Raw genomic sequence first — 18822 nt, 5'->3', positions numbered from 1 at the left:
TCTTATTTTTTCTAGGGCCAGCCTCCACAGGACAGGACCCACTCTTTCTCTTTATTTGTCCTCTTCCTATCATGATCCTCAGCAGGTCCCCAGTTGTCTCATATGAGTCAGATGTCACTCTTGCCTCTGCTGACCATACAAAGGAGAGTCACTGGGGGACACGGAAGCTGATGAGCCCGAGTTCTTGCTCCTTCAGGTTTTCAGAACCCCGCCCCCCTTGGTGGTAATATTTCTATTTGCAAAGCAGACGCACGTATTATCTCACTTTTGTTCTTTCCAAGGACCCCGTGTGATGAGGCGGGGCCGAGGCTCCATGGTTTAAATAACTTGACTAATAACTCTCTTCTAGGAAGAGGAAGAGCTAAAAGTCAAGTATTCCAAGGCAAAGCCAAATGTATTTTCCTTTCTTCTGGAATTCACTCGTGTTTGACTCTGTGTCACTCAGGACAGTGGACTAGAACAGCAAAGCTTTATTTTCTCTTCATGCTGTGTCTCTGTCACAGGTCAGCTGGGGTTGCCCTCACTAAGTCACCACCCTGGGATCCTCTGCACTCTGAGAGCCAGGCTGGTAGAGCAGCCACTCCTCGGCATCACTAGCTGCTGGGGCCCAAGAGAGTTGGGCACACTCATCCAGCTTGCTTCATCTTAAAGAAGCAGCCTGGAGGTGACACATCTCTCCTGCTCAGGTTTCATCCACCCTGCCTGAGTTCAACGGAGCAGGGAAGGACAAATCCTAACCCTCCCAGAAAAGGGAGCAGGGACATCAGTGAACAGTCCACCATCCATCCCATAGTTCTTGGTCTCAGCTGCTGAGTGCTGTAGCGAGAAGGGGTAGTGAAGCCATCAACATGGCACACGACGGCAAATATCCTGGGGCAATGTTGACCCCAAGTCTTGCCCTCGGTTGGAGGCAGAGACAGAGGGACAGAGGAGGCACAGCTGCAAGGTTGTCTGCTCTGGAGGAGACGACTTAGAAGGAGATGTTTATATTTGGATCATGGATGAGATAAAATATCAGCAATAGGAGAAGCGATATGGGCTGCAGTCCCCTGCGTGGCTCCTTCCCCCTGGTCAGAGCCACTGATCCAGGCACCCGCATGGTTCCAGGCCACCTGCAAAGGCTCACAGTCTTTTTTTTATTTTTTATTTTTTAATTTTTTTTAGTTGTAAATAGACACAATATCTTTATTTTATTTATTTATTTTTATATGATGCTGAAGATCGAATCCAGGGCCACATTTGAGGAAAACACTCTACCACTGAGCTACAACCCCAGCCCAAGGCTAACAGTCTTAACAGGACTTTTATGAGTGTTTATACTGGTTTACTGAGAAGCGTGGAGAACCAAATAACTTTATAGTTACAAAGAACCTTATTTTCCCCTAAAGAATAGCATAAAAAAATTCTAGGTGTTTGGTATTGATACAACAGATCAATGTCAGAGCCCTCAAATAAAAAGAGCTTACGGCTGAATTCTAGGACTCTCCTTAGGACACGGCTTCTCCTTTGTATTTATTTCTATTTACATTGTGCTTTTGCCCTTTCTTCTTATAACACTGGCTTGTTCACCCAGATTGAATAGTATTAGCCCAGGCTCCCCTCCTGGTTTATGCAGCCCAACCCACACACAGGTCAGACGTATTCTCTACCTCCTCTTCACACTCCACTACTTCCAGGAGGATTTGAGACAAGTTCTGCTTTACGCTTGTGGTGATGCAGGACAGCAAGAGCTAAACCAGAGCAGAGCCTGCAGCAGAGCAAAGAGCTAATGACACGTGCTGAGCCCTGACATGGCTGTGAAGTTTCTGGAAGTTGCAGAAGGAATGTGCTGGCCTCCTTGGAGCGTCCTGCATCTGACAGCCTAGAGGATTACACAGGGAGTGTGGCTCTGTGGGATGTCCCCTCCTGCTCGGTCAGGGCCACCTCTCCAGTAGGCAGAGGCTTACAAAGATGGATTTATTGGTAAGAAAGGTTTGCAACGAAATCAGGGGCCGCACTTGCTTCCCAGCAGCCCTCTGGGGTCCGCCCGCCTTCCTGCCTGTGTAACTCATGGGGAAGAGGATCTGCTCCGAGGGCAGCAGAGGGGGCTTTACAGCACCACCTCCTCCAGGGACTCTTGTTCAACTGCATTCTTCTAACATTTCTTTTGCAACTCCTTTTTCAGAGCGTGGAAATGAAGAGATGAAGCAGCTGGGGTCCTGAACACAGGCGTTTGTGAACAACCAAAGTTTATCTGATTTGGGAGCACATCAGACACCTCCTATGGTTGTCTAAGGAGATGGTCCCAACTAGATAACCAGTTACCTTTCCAGAAGGTAATCAGGCAGCCTCCTTCACTAGCTTTGTCTGTGAGGTTGGGGAAGGACTCGCTGGTGATTCCTACACAGAACTGAGGCCCAGAGAAGTTGAGCACCAATAACAGACCCCCAGAACCAGGCAACCAGTAGTCTACCATTTCCCTCTGGTTGTGCACCTCCCATGGGGAAGGACTCTGTGGGGCCAGGACAGATGTATCTACTGAAGCCTGTGACCCTCTCCACCTTCTGCTCCATGTTCCACATATCCAGGACCCCAGAAAGTGCTGCCTAAAACCATCAACTGCTTCCAGGACCTGCACAAACTTCTTCCCAAGACCCCTTTGGGCCTCAGAGGTGCCCATTCAAGCAGGAGTGGTAAAGGTAGGGTTTAACACCAGTTTGCACCATTGGCCTGAGGGTCCTCAAACCATCCCCCATGCAGTACAGGATCTAGTGAGGGGTGCAAAGAAGGGTGGGATGGCCAGGAGGCCAGTTTGCTCTTGGTCCTGAAAACACGGGGATGGCCTTGTGAGTGGGCACTCGGGAGGTGACTGTAGGGCTAAAAGGATAGCAGAGCCTGAGCCTAGGACAGATTTCTTCTTGCTAACAAGGAGTTAACCCACCACTGTTACCTATTTCTGATTGTTTACGGGAAGATTTGATCATGAGAGGCCAATGAGAGTGTTCAGGAGTCTGATTCTTCTTGTCTATCTAAATTACCATCTCAGGAGGTAAAGCAAACCAATTTACCTTGAGGCTTTCATCAAGGAAATCCATAGACAGTCCAGGAACCACATGCTAACAAGATAGTGAGTCTTAAGAGTTGAAAAACAAAATAAAAAGCCAAACCCCAACGAAAATGTTTCCCTTTATAATAAGCTCCCACTTCATTCAGACACCAAACTATCCAAAGGTAGCAGTACCATAAGAGAGACAAATATTCTGGTAAACCACCTATTGGTTTAGGATTACCCATCCTAACAGAATTAAATATGGAAATTTTAAAATTGTACTAAACGTAATCATTTACCCTTATTCTTTATAATCAACCTCAGTAATTCAGGCAGATTGCCTTTTTTTTTTTTTTTTTTTTTTTTTTTTTTTTTTTTTTTTTTACGTAAGTGGGTGATATGTACTTAGGCTCTCTCTCCAAAGGTGAATTAGGAGGGAAAGTGTCACAAAATGTCCCTCCTGGTGAAAACCATAGACAGACACAAGCCCTGCTCATTAGGAAGAGCTGGACATGTCCTCCTACCTCTGTCTATAACTTGTGACTTCATTGTAGTGGTGGCACCTGAACATCAGGCTGGACTCTCTCAGCTAGCATCCTTTCAGACTGTGTGGCTCTTCAAAGAATTCTCTTTCAATATTCCTTTCTTCTCACCACTCTCCTTCTGCCATGGAGGTAGAACTGCAGTTACATGCCCAGCCCAAATGGTTATTTTTCTATTGGAGGCCCTTCACCCTGAAGGTTTCCCAGGTCTTTTGGTGTCTTTTGCTTCTTTCCTTATTGTCTTAATCAACTCTGCCCTCTCTGGACGACCCAGTAGGCATATTTCTCCCCAGGCCATTTGGAGGAATTCTCCAGCAATTCCATATCCCTAGAATATAGGACAGATTTTGTGGAGAGTGAGGTGAGGGTAGGTTGATGCATCCTAAAGGCCATGTTACAGAGTGTTATTTTGATCCTAAGATCAACAGTCACCATTAAGAAGGTTACGCAGGAAAGTGACATGATGGAGTCTTTGAATAGGGGGGTTGGACTGAGGAGAGACTTTGGACACTGGGAAAACAATCATTGCAGAATTGAACTTGAGCTTTTGGATGAAGCTGACTTCATATAGTTTCAGTATTTGTCAACTTTATGGCTACTAAGGGGCTACTGGTTACTTTCTCTGATACTCAGTTTCTAATGAGGAAAAAAGTCAAAATGCTTCATAGTATTTCTTTGAAGTTTAAAATAGGTATAAAATCTCCTCTGGCAAACAAGGTGAGACAGAATGACTGTCTAAACTGGGTGGTGCTTCTGGAAATGGAGAGTAGGAACAGACTCTGGAAACTGTCACCAGGGTGGAAGGGGTCGCTGTAGGCCCCTAGGGGTTCTACCTTGGGTGACCCTGTGGGTTTGTAGGTCCTGACTGACTTAAGGGAGTTCAGAAGGAAAGACAGATTTGGGGGGCTGGTGGTGAAAAAGCAGGTAATGAATTTCAGTTTGGGTATGTTAAATTGAAGGGTTAAGCAGAAGGTGTTTTGGAACAGGTGTTCATAGTTCACCAAAAAGTAGGCATCTAGAGAGCTCAGTCTGTTGGGGACCCGTGAGAACATGGGTCGTTGTGGATACTATGGGATTTTTTTTGTGGCTTGCCTGAGATGAGTTGGGTTCGTTCTCTGTCACTGATGCTTTTGCCTACTAATTCATCCATCAAATATATGTTGAGTATCTACTGTGGGTCAGGCTGAGCAAAGGTGAGCAGGCAGAAATTATCCTGGCCCTTAAGGACCTTCAGTATATAGTAGAGGATCAAAGAGGGAAAGGATGCATATGACCTTCAATGCCAGGCAATTAGAAAGCCAAGCTTATGTTTGAGCTGGATACCAGGATGCTCCGTGGTGTACGGTGGGAGGTAGAGCTGATCTATCCTCTTGGGCCATGGCATAACGAAGAGGGAAGACTGTTTTGGTTCAAAGTGACTGAGCATGGAGCAAAGTACAGATCAACACTAGACTGTGTTCAAGAAAGGCAAGAAAGGTGGGGTTTGTAGGCTCAGGTGGCTGAGGGTGGTTCCCTGGGGGTTATTCTGGGGTTCATGTCTGGTGAATGCTGAAGGGATCACTGGAAACATTGAAGTGTTTTGGCTCAGAAGGACCCTATTCTTTGAACTTTAGCATTTAGTATTTGTCTGGCTCATGGAAGAGGCATAATGAATGTTTTTAGAATAGAAAGAAGCCTACAAAGAAAAGAAGAAAGACAGCGAAGAGACTTGAATTGTCATAGAATTGTCATCACGCTGGTGGTAGATGTAGAAGGTGGTAAAGGTATGGGAGAGTCCCTCCTGACATTCTGAGTCATGGGTACCACTCTGGTGGATATCTTGGTAATTGAGTTTGGAGGCTATTAAAAATTAGTGAACATTTGCTCTGATAACTTCTAGGAAAGCTGATGACTAGTAATACCAAGATATGCAGCATCACTGTGTGATGGTGAATGTACTGTACACCTTTTCCAAATTTCACGACCTCACCTAGAGATGGCTCTCTCTCCTAGACAGCAAAGAAAGTGAAGATATTAGCAGAGGGTCCTGGCTGTGGCACCCTCAGTCTTTAGCGGCTAAGCTAATGCATTGAGCTTCTATTGCTGCCTCCACAAGGGGAGCTGCGTGGGGTGGCAGGGACTAGGGGCTGTGACTTGCAGCTGCACATAAGAAATGCTAAGCATCAGCAGTGGCTTCTTAGAAGAACAGTAATGTATGTGCTTCTGCTTAAAACTTAACTGGCAGGCTTCCTGGCGGGGCTTCTAGGAGGGGTGCCCTGATTTGCAAGGATTTGATGACTTCTTGTACCTAACACCTGTAGGTGTTGAAACGAGCAGGGAAGACATAAGCACCTGGCTGTGCCTCTGATAAGGTGAGCACCGTGGATTTGTGAAGGCACCACCTCTCCTTTCCAGCAAAGAACTTTTTATATTTATTCAATCACTGCTACCTTGTTATTAAAATTGCCAGTGCTCTTGCACAGACATATTTTAAAATTATATTCTTCAATTAAGAAAAAAAATCAAGCCATCTCTATCTGCCACAGAAGGCTTCTTCCTTCCACCACTCCTTGGAGTCTTTCATGATGGGGTAGCTATTTGCACATTAAACTCAAAGATAGTTGCATTTCTAAAGCTCTGATAAAGTCGTCACTCCTTTATTTATTTATTTATTTATTTATTTTCCCAACAAGCTGCATATTATTCATAGGAGCTGATGACATCCTGAAAGCAAGCTGTCCCCATGGCCTTCAGACACTAATTTGTGAGGTCCTAATTTCCTCTTTATCTTCATGTCTTCTCATTTCACATGCCACAACTGTTTGAATAATTTAAATGATCAGATACATGTGAGCATGACAGCAGAACGGTGAGGACTCTGACTCTGAAAGGGACTCGGAGTTTGCAGATCAGGATGACAGATTTCGGCTGGGTGAATTTTTACTGTCCTACCTCCTTTGTGTACAGATCTGGCGCTAACTATAGTAATAGTGTATCGCCAGTGATTTGAAGGGAGAATCCTAGTTGATCTCGAATCCAGAGTTGTCACTCCAGATAATTAAAACAAAGGACTGGAAGGAGGAAGAAGGGAAGCACATAAATGTGAAGAGCTTCAGATGACATAAAAGAGAGTCAAGTAAATGTGGCTGCATTTCTAACATGGATTTCAAAGAAATCATAGCCTATTGTGACAGAAAATAGAAAAGAAGCACAAGTAGAAAAAACAAAGGAAAGGCAATAATCTGGAAATTATAATAATCATCAGTAATTATGTAAACAAAGAGAATTCTCAAAGTAAAAAAGACAAAGATGCAGATTATGTGAGAAAAATCAAACTACATGTTCATGGTAAACTTTGAAATGTTTACAATAATGCTCAAATGAAGGCTAAGGATATAGCTCGGTGGCAAAGCATATGTCTAGCAGGCTCAGGGATCTGGATTTGAGCCCCCTTAACCACAAGATAATAATGATAACCATAATAATGACAAAGAGAAAATGGGAGACTTTAAAGCAAAAATATTCAATGATTCAAGTCATGAGCACAAATAAATGACCAAAATATGTGAGCTAAGAATTGTTATGAATTGTAGAGACACATTATAGACAGATTCTTGTGCATTCTGATAAATTATGTTTATATATATATGCATATATATAATCATGCATATATGTATGTATGTATAGTTACACTCATGTATGTAGAATTTAAATGATTCTATACAGGGATATATATGTAGGTGAACTGTTATATGTATGCCTTATATATATTTATATTAGATATTTCTATATTTTCTGTATATGTATGTGTGTGTATATATATGCATATATATGTATAATTTAATAAGACAGTACATATTCTTTCCAGGTATTCATGGAAGTTTTACAAGAATTTAATCATATATAAAGCCTCAAAGGGACCTCAGTATAATTTCAACAAGTAAAAAACTGTGCAGGAGGAATTTTTGAGATAATATAGTGGCTAAAAATAACAGAAATAAAACAAGTCTGCATCAAACTAAAGGAAAGAAATGACAACGACAACAATGAGAAATGACAGAAAATTGAATGTAGACTGCCAATAAAAATGAAAGGTGGGGCTTAGGACATAGTGAAATTGACAAGGTTTAAAACAAAAGATTTAAAAACTGGACACCAATACCAAATAATAAGATGAAAACGATCCAACCATAAGCGTAAGATTAAAAATCGAGAACTAAAATTCAATAGAAAGGTAAAATATGTAAAAAAAAAAAAAAAAAAAGCATAAAAAGGCAAAGAAAAAGCGTTATTAAAGGAAACGAAGACAAAGGGGAAGGTTTAGGAAAGAGACGAAGGAGGGAAACAAGAGAACAGGAAGGAAGTGAGAGCTGACCAGGGGACTCTGGAGCCGGAAATGGAGAGAGGGAGGTGAGGCCCCGGATGATGAAAGGCCCCGGATGAGGAAAGGCCCCGGAAGCCGGCTCACGGCGGGCTCTTCTCTGCTAACTCCACTGGCGGAGCGAGCACAGATTCCTTTCAGTTATAAACAAGTAGAAAAATTGCCCAAAATATTCTTAAAAACATAGCTGAGCTCAAGACAGGAAGGCAAGTCTCCAGGTACTAAGATCAAAGAGGAAACGCTCAGAGGCTGTGGAGGCTGGCACCTGGGGCTCCGGGTCAGGCCATCTTCCTGGGAAGCGGAGCCTGGGACAGAGCTGGGCGTGAGGAACAGCCCCGGGAAGGGAGGCTGCAGAGGGAAGCCCGGGAGGAAGGAACTGGGGTGCCCCAGGATGCAGCCCTCAGCTGACCCTCCTGGGTGCTTCAGAGCGAAGCTGATGGTCAGAGTTGCTGCCAGTCAAAGACATGGCCTCTGCCTCCACAGAGGCATTATTAGCTGTTGCTTGGCCCCCAGATCCTATCACACCAGAGAACAGGGCCTTCAGACTCAGCTGAGGGCCGTCAGCCAGCAGCTGGGCTCCCACTGTCTTAAGAAATGATAATCCAGGGTCAGGTGGAGTGCTTCTAGAAGACCCATATAATTTTCTTTGATTATATGGATAAATCAATTTTTCTTATTTTTTTCCACAAATCATTTAACTGCTTCTATGTCATTTTGACAGTATTGATTATTTTTTTTTCTTTTTGGTTTTTTGGGAAGATGTAACCAAAGCAGCTTACTGTCTTCTCTCCAACAGGGATGCAAAGCCACATAAATGCTACTTACTTACAAAATATAAATTTCAGTGTTATAGGAGTGGAAAATTTGAAAAAGAAAAGTTGAGAATGACCAAAACTACGAAAATGCAGAATTACGTGCAGCTATTAAAATCATGTTTTTATAGAATGGTTATTAAGAAGTTAATATACATAGTTCCACTGATGGATATATGATTCCAATTTCTTAAAGCATTTTTCAAAAATTTACCCTAATTGTTAAGGCATAAAAATATGAAAGAAAATAGATCAAAATAATCTCAGGGTTGAATTCTATAATGTATAGATTTTAAGTAACTTATATTTTTCTGAATAATCTAAGATCTTGTATTACTTTGTAATCATAAAATATTAACATTGTTTGTAAAGTAAAGAAATAATTGCACTGGCCTATTTTATACAGCATTAATTTGCATATTTATATTTGATATGAGAACTGGCCTGTGAGAATAAAACAGTATTATGTGGATTGGATATTTTCAATATACTCCACGGTTTTTCAATTTTACTTTTAATACTACAGTAGTCTCCCCTGAGTCGTTGTTCCATTTCCCACACATTCAGTTACTTATGGTAAACTGTGGACAAAAGTATTAAATGGAGTATTCTAGAGATAAACACTTCATGAGATTTAAATTGCATTCTGTTTCAAGTGGTGTAATGAAACTTGCACCATCCTGTTCCATCTTGCATGGGACATGAATCACCCCTTCCTGCAGCATATCCTGCATGCTGGGTGTGCTACCTGCCCACTAGTCACTTGGTCTTGGCTTCAGATATATTGTTGTCATATTGCAATGCTGGGTTCAGGTCACCCTCATTTTAATTAATAATGGCCCCAAATGTAAGAGTAGTGTTGATAACAATTTGGATATGCCAATGAGAAGCTGGCAGAGTTCTCAAGGAAAGGAAAAATTATATGCTGAGTATCATGGTTTAGATATGAGGTGTACCCCAAAAGCTCATCTGTGAGACAATTCAAGAACATTTAGAGTTATGAGTTGTGGCTTAATCTGTAGGTGAACCCACTGACTAAGCAGGTGGTAGCCATGGGGAGGTAGGGTGTGGTTGGAGCAGGCAGGTCCCTGGGAGGGTGCCTTTGGGGTTTATATTTTGTTGCTGATGAGCTGAGCTCTTGCTCTTCTTCCTGTTGCTAGGTCCTGAGCTGCTTTCCTCCACCACAGTCTTCCACCATAATGTTCTACTTTACCTGGGGCCATAACTATGGAGCCGGCCATCTATAGACTAAGACCTCTGACACCATCATGAGCCAAATAAACTTGTCCTCCTGTACGTATTCTCATCAGGTATTTTGGTCATAGTTGTGAAAAGACTCAGGTTGCTGAGATCTACAGTGAAATGCAGTAGGTGGAGGATTCTATGTTATCCATGGTTTGGGGCACACACTAGAAATTTTGGAACATAGCTCCCAGGACAAAGCGGGGACTATTGTATTTTCAAGATGAATGGAGAAAGAAGTTACCCTCAGGATTCCTAGGTCTTTCTCTTATTCCAGGGTTTTCTTGGAAATCAAACCCCAAATTGCTCTCTCTGTCTCTGTCTCTATCTCTGTCTCTCTCTCTCTCTCTCTCTCTCTCTCTCTCTCTCTCTCTGTGTGTGTGTGTGTGTGTGTGTGTGTGTGTGTCTAATTTCCATCTTTTGGAGTCTTTCCTATGGATAGTTCCCTTTCTATGATTCCCATTAGATAGAGGGACATAGTCAGATGCCATTTTTTTCTATAGTTAAAAATTCTCACCCATAAGCAAGGACCTACAGCTTTCACTGCACAGAACAGAAGAAAAATTATAAATTGCATCATTCAAGAGAATTTCAAATGATTTTTTTTTCTCTGCTAGAAATTTCTCCTTCTTTGCTTTCATTATGGGAACAAGCTTTAAAAAAAAAAAATCTCGCATTGAATCCTACACTTGAATCCATGGAGAAACCCTGTTAGAGCTCACTACTGTGGGTTTCTCTCCTTTTCCTCCTCCCCTCCTTCCTTCCTGTTCTTTCTTTGTGTTAAATGGAATCCCCAGATTCTTTACTCCAATATGTTTCTCTCCCACCAATCTTTCTCAAGTCTGTACCTCTCCCTTCATCTCCTGGTGGCTTTTCCGCATTTCACAGCAGATTCAAGGTGCTGAGGTGGGCAGTGTGGGGGTGGGGGTGGGAGGCTAGGAGCACCATGGTTAGAAGCTAATGTGTTTCAGAGCCTCTGGAATCCTCCTTGGCCTCACAGGCTCTAAATTGTTTCAATCCCTATTTCCTTTGTCTCTGATGACTTTTAGAGTTTCCCATCCGATAACCACATTTGTATCCACAGCATGGATTTACAGAGTTTGACTAAGCTGATCCCATGGATTCAATTTCCATAAATCCCTTAAAGTGTTTAACTAACTTTTCTCATTTTGCAAAAAATGTCTCTGACAAAAACACAGGGGAAAACAATTGTTCTTGACATCACAACAGTTTAATATGTTAACTTATCCATTAAATTGTGCTTCACATCAATGGAAATCCTCAGTTCTACAAACTATCATTTTTAAATAGCAATAAAGGTTGATAATGTCACAATACAATCTCCTAGTAACTGAGTTCATACATATTATTGCACAGAAACAAAAGGAAATATCTCTTAGGAGAAATAATTTACTAGCTATTGAATAACTATCTTTACATCTAAAATGGGGCACCAGATAAAGATCCAGATTTTTCTAACATTGAGTTGATACATGAAAGAAAAATAGTTATGCAAGCAAAATCCAGAAAGTACTCTGGGGGAAAGAAAAAGGGGAGGAAAAGAAAAGATGGCCACATGATTAAAAAAACACAAGGCCAGGAGATGGAAGGCTGGGTGACAATGACTAAGTCACACGAGACTCTGCTCTGCAGAACAGGGTTTCCCCAGCAAGGGCTGAGGCTTTCCAGCAGGGCATCTGGCCCTTTGATGAGTGGCCAGAGTGCAGCAGAACACGGAACCCACAGAGGTCCCACTCAGCGTGCTGAAGCATGGCAGTGACAGTGGTTTCCATAGACAATTTGGAACACGGCCTTGAGAAACATCTGTGTGTCCATGTTCCCAGATCTGGTATCCTGTCAGGTTACCTTGAGTCCTTGCCTGGACGTTGAGGGGCTTTTTTCTTGCAGACGTTGCTGGTGTTCACAGCTAGGCCAGTCCTCTGGAAATCTCTGTCAACGTACTGTGGAGATGCACGTGGCCACCAAACACACAGGTCTCAGCATCCCCCGCTGGCCCAGAAGGGCTAACTCAAAGCATCGGGGAATGAGTTCAGATGTGTGCAGGAGAACTCGGAGAGAGACGTAGGCATGGGCTCGTGTTCAGCAGAGATGGAGGAGCAGGACGACAAGCAATGCCCACAGCGCCTGGGAGGAGACCAGTGCAGTCCCCCCTGGATGGCACTGGGTCCCAGCTTGGAAGCTTTCAGAGGAGAGCAGCAGAGGCACCATGACTGGCAAAGGAAAGCCCTAGAGTGACAGTGGTGACCGACCAGGGTTTTCCTACCCACATCCAACCTGGCCTTCTCCTTGATTCCACTCCCCAACCCAACCAGCCTTCAGGCTCTAAAGGCAGCGGGTGTTCTGGTCCAGTCTCAAGAGCCCTTCTCTTTCCTGTTCTTTGCCGTGGCTGAAGGAATTGTGGTCCACATGCTACCTCAGCTTGCCCCTGTTCTATATCTTAGAAATAGGAAACTGTCATTTTTCTGTTTTTCAGGATTGCCTGGCACATATTTTATTCATCATCTCTCCATCTTTGAAGGATCTGCCTCCTTTGATAGCCCCATTTCTTCTATATTACCCTGCTCCCCTGGTTCCCCTCCCCCACACGTCCTCATCACAGGGACTCTCGGTCTCAGCCACAAGTTGTGTCTGGAGGAATTAAAAAAAAAAATCTTTGAAGATGGTAGCTTGCTGCAGCCTAAAGCATTTCCTCTCTCTAGCGAATGTGCCAAGGAACTCATTTAACACCAGGAAACCCTCTAAGAACTAGCGCAATATTCTGCTGATAAAATTTCAGGGAGCTGGGGAAGGAGAAGTGGAGCAGGGCTTGTATTGATCACCCTTAAGCTTCACTAACAGGCGCTACTGAGTCTGCATACGTCTAATACTGAGCTTCCCGGAGGAGTGGAGCACATCCTCTCCACCTTCATCGTGAGTAGTTCTGAGGTTGAGGAGGGCAGACATCCAGCCAGAGGTGTCTGCACGCCTCCCCCGGGGTCAAGGGCTTCCTCAATACTGCTCATCTCTGGGGCATTTCACCCTCACAGAGGCCCCTGCACTGGAGGCAGAGTGGAGAGTCAACTCGACCTTGGCAGTTTCTAGGTCATTGCAGTTCCACAATGAGGTGAGGGAAGATATAAATCAATAAAGACTTAGATTTCATATTCTTGCAATTCCCAATCCCAAAACGGATGCTGAGCAGCATACAGTAGTGGGAAAGGCTATGAAGTCGGAAGACTGCGGCTCTGAGCAACTTGCTAATGAATTAGAGTCTCTGGGAAATCTCTCAATGTCTCTAAATCTTCATTCCAAACTCTCAAATGGGATAATGAGTAGAACTCCCCTTTAGCACACAAGAACGCAATGAAGGCCAGATGAGATATTAGATGTAAAAATGTTTTGAAAAGCATTAAATGCTATACAAAGTGATGAATTTTAATCTCATCCCTTGCAAAACATATGATGAAATAAATGACATTGAAAAGCACTTGAAGTATTTTTCAATTCCCTATTGTGTCAGAGACTAATAGTTTTTATCAGTATTAATTTTCACATTGTTTCTTTCATAATGGAACCCCCGCACTTATCAAGGTACCTGGCAATGAAGAATAAAGACATTTTCTCTGCAGTTGGATGTGGCTAATGTCTAAGTCCTAGCCCATAAGATGTGACTGGAAGTGATATGAGCAACTTCTCTTCATTTCTCCTCTAGCATCATAAATGAAAATAAGATAGCAGGAGCTGCAGCAGCCATCTTGGACCATGGGGTGGGTGCCACACATGAAAATGTAAAAGCAGTAAGAGAGGACCTGGGTTTCTGAGAATGTCACACACCAGAGCTATCAAACCCATTTGTCTTAAGTGAGAGGAAAATAGCATCAATCTTATTTATGTCTGGGTTAAAACCGTCAAATGGAATTCCTGCCTACTATGCTTAATCTTAATGCCTTGATGCTCTTGTCTCAGCTCCTTAGTAAGTCTATCTGGTAGACTTTCTTCCCCAAATTAGCACTATCTCTACTCAGACTTTTTTTAAAAAAATTTTTTTTAGTTGTCAATGAACCTTTATTTTATTTATTTATATGCTGTGCTGAGAATCGAACCCAGGGCCTCATACAGGTTAGGCAAGTGCTCCACCACTGAGCCATAACCCCAGGCCATCCACTCACACTTTAAATACTTCAAACCTTTGGTCAAACTATGGTGAAGTTACTCTGTTAGATGAAAATGAGCATACCCATGATTTCCTTAACTGTTGTCTAACATCGTTTGTTAAGATCATGATTATTTCTCCAGTTACCAAGAGCAGGCTGCCAAAAAGCCAGAAGGAGACAAAATAAGTGTGTATCTTGGTTCTTAATAAAATGTCTCCCCCTTTCCCCACACAGAGAACCTCGTATCAACGTGGTCACTGAGGCTTCCATTGCCAAGAGAAGGGAAGGGGTGTCCACCTGGGGACTACAGGGGTTGACAGGACGTGGAGCTCCCCGTGTGTGTGTGTGTGTGTGTGTGTGTATGTGTGTTCTGGAGCTTTGCACATTAATGCCCTGGAGCTGATTTGGGCTGGGACCTTGAGGTCACTGACTGCCCATGGATCCTTGGGCCCAGGTGCCTTCCTCGGGCATCCCGTCCCTGAGAGTCACTCCGCATGTAGGTGTGCAGCCAATTTTCAGAGAACACACTACTTCCCTAGCTCTCCATTTCCATCAACACAGGACCCCCAGGACGTGACAAGTGCGCTGCTTTACAATGAAATGATATGAGGAGGAGGCCAACACACAGAGATGGCTTCTCCTCTGAGCATCCTGCTATCTGGTCTCAAGCGGAGCCCCATACATCAAGCCTTCAGCAGAAAGGCAATGGAAAGCCTTTTGATAGAAATCCCAGGTGCCTTGGGAACAGTGTGAAGTGAGCAGGGGCTGCCTCCGCCTCTCAGCGCGGCACGGGTTCCCTGCCAAAAAGTAAAGTGGGTTTAGAAGAAACAATCCAAATGCTTTCCAGCTTGTTTTGATTTTCCACGTAACAAAACACTGGATTGTCGGTGTGTGTGTGTGTGTGTGTGTGTGTGTGTGTGTGTGTATGTGTGTATTTCTATTCTGGGCAAGACACGAGACTGTAATACCCAAATGTGAAGATGGAGACACAGCCCCTCATTAGTCCCTGCAGCAATGTCCCTCCCCTCCCTAGTTTAGGAACACATGATTGGAAAGGGGAGACACAGATATTTGGTTGGCATTTTTCTACCAACTGACAAATGCTATTTTCTTGGCCCCTTTTAACTCACTCTTATATATGGCTCACAAAGTGCAGCTGCCCAAGAAGTCATTGATCTCAGCTCATTGCTGAATCAGTGATGTGGAAGGGACTTACCCAAAAGCAGCACGGCTCTGGGTCACTGCTAGCTTGGTGCTATCACAGTTGTGCCACCTATGTGGGTCAGGGACAAATATTTCAGGGCAATAACATCTGGCTTCTTGCATGATTAACAGGAGGCTTTAGGAGACCTGAGCCTTATCCCATATGAAGAGCAGGATGGAATAAGTAAAGTGTTTGCACTTTGCAGTCAGCTAGGTCTACCTTACAATCCATGGGGAAGCCACCTATGGTCTCTGGGCTTCACCTTCCTCATCTGGGAAACTGGAACCAAGACTATCTACCTTGTTAAAGGAGAGAATCCTTAAAGTATAGAAAGGGTCTCCCTTGGTTCATAGCACAAGGGAGCCTGTCCTCAGCTAAGTCAAGGGCAGTGAGAGAAGCATGGGAGCCACTTCTCCAGATCTGTATTTGATGGGGACATGGGGTTGTCCTCTGTGCAGCACCTCTCCATGAATGCTGGTGGGTTGACGGACTCTCCACCCCAGAGAGCATTCTGTGGGGTGGCCCATGGAAAGCAGGCTTAAACATCAAACACGGTGGATGTTGATGAAACAGGCTTCTCCATCTGACTTAGGAGGTTCACTTGTCTTTCTACTCCTTGGAAGGACTGATCACATCAATGTGTGTGAAACTTTCTACCCGCTCTGAGCCTCCAGTTGGAGGAGAGAAAAACATTTTCTTTTCCTTCCTTCCTACTTCCCCCATTGGTCAGTGTACTTTTGGTTACTGCACTTGTGACTGGGAAAAGGTGAAAATAAGCTCTTGGCAATACAGTGGGTTTTGGTTAAGTGTATACCCTCCGACTTGATTTGCTGGGTGTAGCGCAATCTAAGAGCAGGTGCACACAACATGGGAAGGAACTTTAGGCTACAAAGATTGGGGATGTTGGAATGTAGTGTCTGTATCTATGTCTGGAATGACCATCTGGTGAGTGATGTTCATGTCTCCTGGCCCAAATCAGAGTTATTATTCATGTAGTGACCTCAAATATATTTTGTATACATACCAGCTAAGCTCCTATTCTTTAGGCCAAGTTCTTTTTAAATCTCTTTTCTTCTAGAACAGTAGAATTTCAAACCTGGTAGTACCTTGGCAAAGAAGAGGATTGTCCCCAAAGAGATTAAACTCTGAAATATTCTTTTAAAAACTAAGATTCTGTAGCTGGTTTGGAAATATTAAACATGTTATTTCTCCTGATTTTTTTTCTCCCTTAATTGATCATTCATTCCTCACATTGAAGATTACAACTGGTACAGTGTGATGTCCTCAGTAAATAAGTAGTTCCCCTAAAACCCCACCAATGTTCATTTCTCAGCCACAGCCACCCCTGTCCTGTGTCCACTCCCTGTCTCCTAAGGGTGAGGAGGAAGCATGGCATAGAGCCGGGATGCCAGGGTTGGTGGGATGCGGGTCTCTAGAGATGGTCAGTGATTTTGTTGAAAAACAACTGCAGCAACAAAACACATTACTTAGGATGGAAGCTGCATTCAAACAGAGTTCAAAGACGAGAACCAGCAGTCAGGTGAGGGTCGGCGTGCAACCTCATCTAAGGGCAGAAGCCTCCTTCCCTTTCTCTCTCTTTAAAAGACTAATATTTCCATGACAGAGACAGTATGAAACAAACCAGGTTCAGCAGAACATCCAAGCCATAACTTGGCTTTTCATGTGCATCTCTGTGGGTCCAGCTCCCCAAAGGATCACCTGCAAGGCTGCACAGATCACAGACCCTTTCCTTCGGCCACTGCTTCTCCTTGACCTTCAAATGTTTTCTATGTAGGATGCATTCCTACCCTACTTCAAGTCACTGATTGAAAATGTCAAGAAAAAAAAACGAACAAGGCAGATAACCTCCAGCTGGATAAAAATGAAGACCAAGAGGAAGCAGATGTCCCAATACAGCCACCCGGAGCCAGCGGTCCTCTGGATGGCCCAATGTCTCCAACAGATGGTCAGTGCACCTGCTCACGCCCCCCTCCCGAAAGAGGAGTGGGCAGGGGGTCACCATCTCACCACCTGGCTGTTGTAGTCCTCAGTGACAGTCCCCTCTGCGGCTCCGTCCTCTTTTGGCCACCGGTGGGCCCGATGCTCGCGCTGCAGCCTCCTCTCCTCCCGCCGCTTTTGGCGGTCCCGCTGGTGCTCTAGCTGCTTGGTGTGGTGGTAGCGCTGCTGGAAGAGGTCTCTCGCGTACTCGTAGAGCTGCATGTCCAAGAAGTTGAGCTCCTCAATGCGCTGCCGGGCGCCCTCGTTGATCTCCACGTTGGAAGCCCGCGTGATGTTGAACTGCGTGAAGGGGGAGATGAACTTGAGGTTGAATGTCCTCTCAAAGAGAAACTGAGTCTTCCGCTGGAACTCGGTGAGCCCGAAGAAGGCCATGTTCTTCAGGTTGCTCTTGGCGCTCTGCAGCAGGATGGCGTTCCTCTCGCTCTCGTTCATGGAAGTCAAGTTGTAGCAGCCCACCAGGCTGAGGTCGGCCAGCATGCGCACCTGGCGGTTGTTGGCCAGGTTGTAGCTGCAGTCCATAAACTCCCGCAGGCTGACCCCAGACCAGTCGTCCCCAGGGTAGCAGGTGGGCAGCTCGTCGGGGGTGGGGCTCCTTCCATCACACATATGGAGAGAGGTTTTCCACGTGGCCCCCCTCTGGACGTGTTTCCATTCGCTCAGGTAACGCGACACGGGATCCCGCAACATTGTGATGTAATAGAAATTCCTGGAAGAAATTAGAGGAAGAGTGTCAGTAGCTGACAACTGAGGTCTATCTGTCACAGAAGATGTAGAAAGGACCACACGGAGGAGCAGCCTGAACACCAGGCCTCCAAGCTCTCTTCATGCTCTTAAACCCCATTTTGGCCTTTGTGCTTCCACAGAAGCCAGTCTGATCCTGGTTCCTCCACTCTAGTCCATGGCCCATTGAGTTGGGTCCACTGCAGAAATATGGGGTCAATCGTGTTAACCCAGAGATCCCCCAGAGGACAAGAGTGGTCCCCGAATGCCCTATGAAGAGCACCAGGCCTGCCCTGACCCTGTGCTTAGTGCTGCAGAGAATCTAGGAACCAAGGTTGGTGCTGGATCAGACAAGGCTGGTGCTGGTTCCTGGCAAGTGGTTACATTGTGCAATGTCCTGAGCAGAAAGCATTACTGTGCAGCCGCAGCCTCAGCCTGGTGCCAGAGGGCCAGACCAGGCCAGGCCATTGGTGCCTGACTCATCCTAGCAAGTGTTCTTTGTAGAAACTTGACAGGAAACACACACACACACACACACACACACACACACACACACATATTTTGACAGAGAATCTGCCAAAGAATGACTTTGGATTGACCTTGAATCCTGTGCTATTTTGTCAAATATCTCTGTTATCAACCAATTAAGGGTATTATTTGCCCAAATCATTCCTATGTGCACTCATTGATAAAGGGTGGGCCTGGCTACAGTTAAATCAAAGGCTATCTTAAGGTGCTTGA

The 18822-nt window shown here is 44.5% G+C and overlaps 1 protein-coding gene across 2 annotated transcripts in view; it reads right to left on the bottom strand.

Moving 5' to 3' along the window:
- Positions 1–11193: 11193 nt before the first annotated feature.
- Positions 11194–18822, bottom strand: part of Hs6st3 (heparan sulfate 6-O-sulfotransferase 3) — a 653633-nt gene continuing 646004 nt past the window's right edge. For both annotated transcript variants that reach the window (XM_040281659.2, XM_005317031.4), the window contains one exon: positions 11194–18067. In XM_040281659.2, the coding sequence (XP_040137593.1) occupies positions 17359–18067 (709 nt within the window). In that variant the 3' untranslated portion in view covers positions 11194–17358. The remainder of the gene's footprint in view (positions 18068–18822) is intronic.

This window comes from Ictidomys tridecemlineatus, chromosome 6 (assembly GCF_052094955.1).
Source record: "Ictidomys tridecemlineatus isolate mIctTri1 chromosome 6, mIctTri1.hap1, whole genome shotgun sequence".
Classification (NCBI taxonomy): Eukaryota; Metazoa; Chordata; class Mammalia; order Rodentia; family Sciuridae; genus Ictidomys; species Ictidomys tridecemlineatus.
Note: the sequence above shows the minus strand (reverse complement) of the source record. Positions and strands in the feature narration are given on the sequence as shown.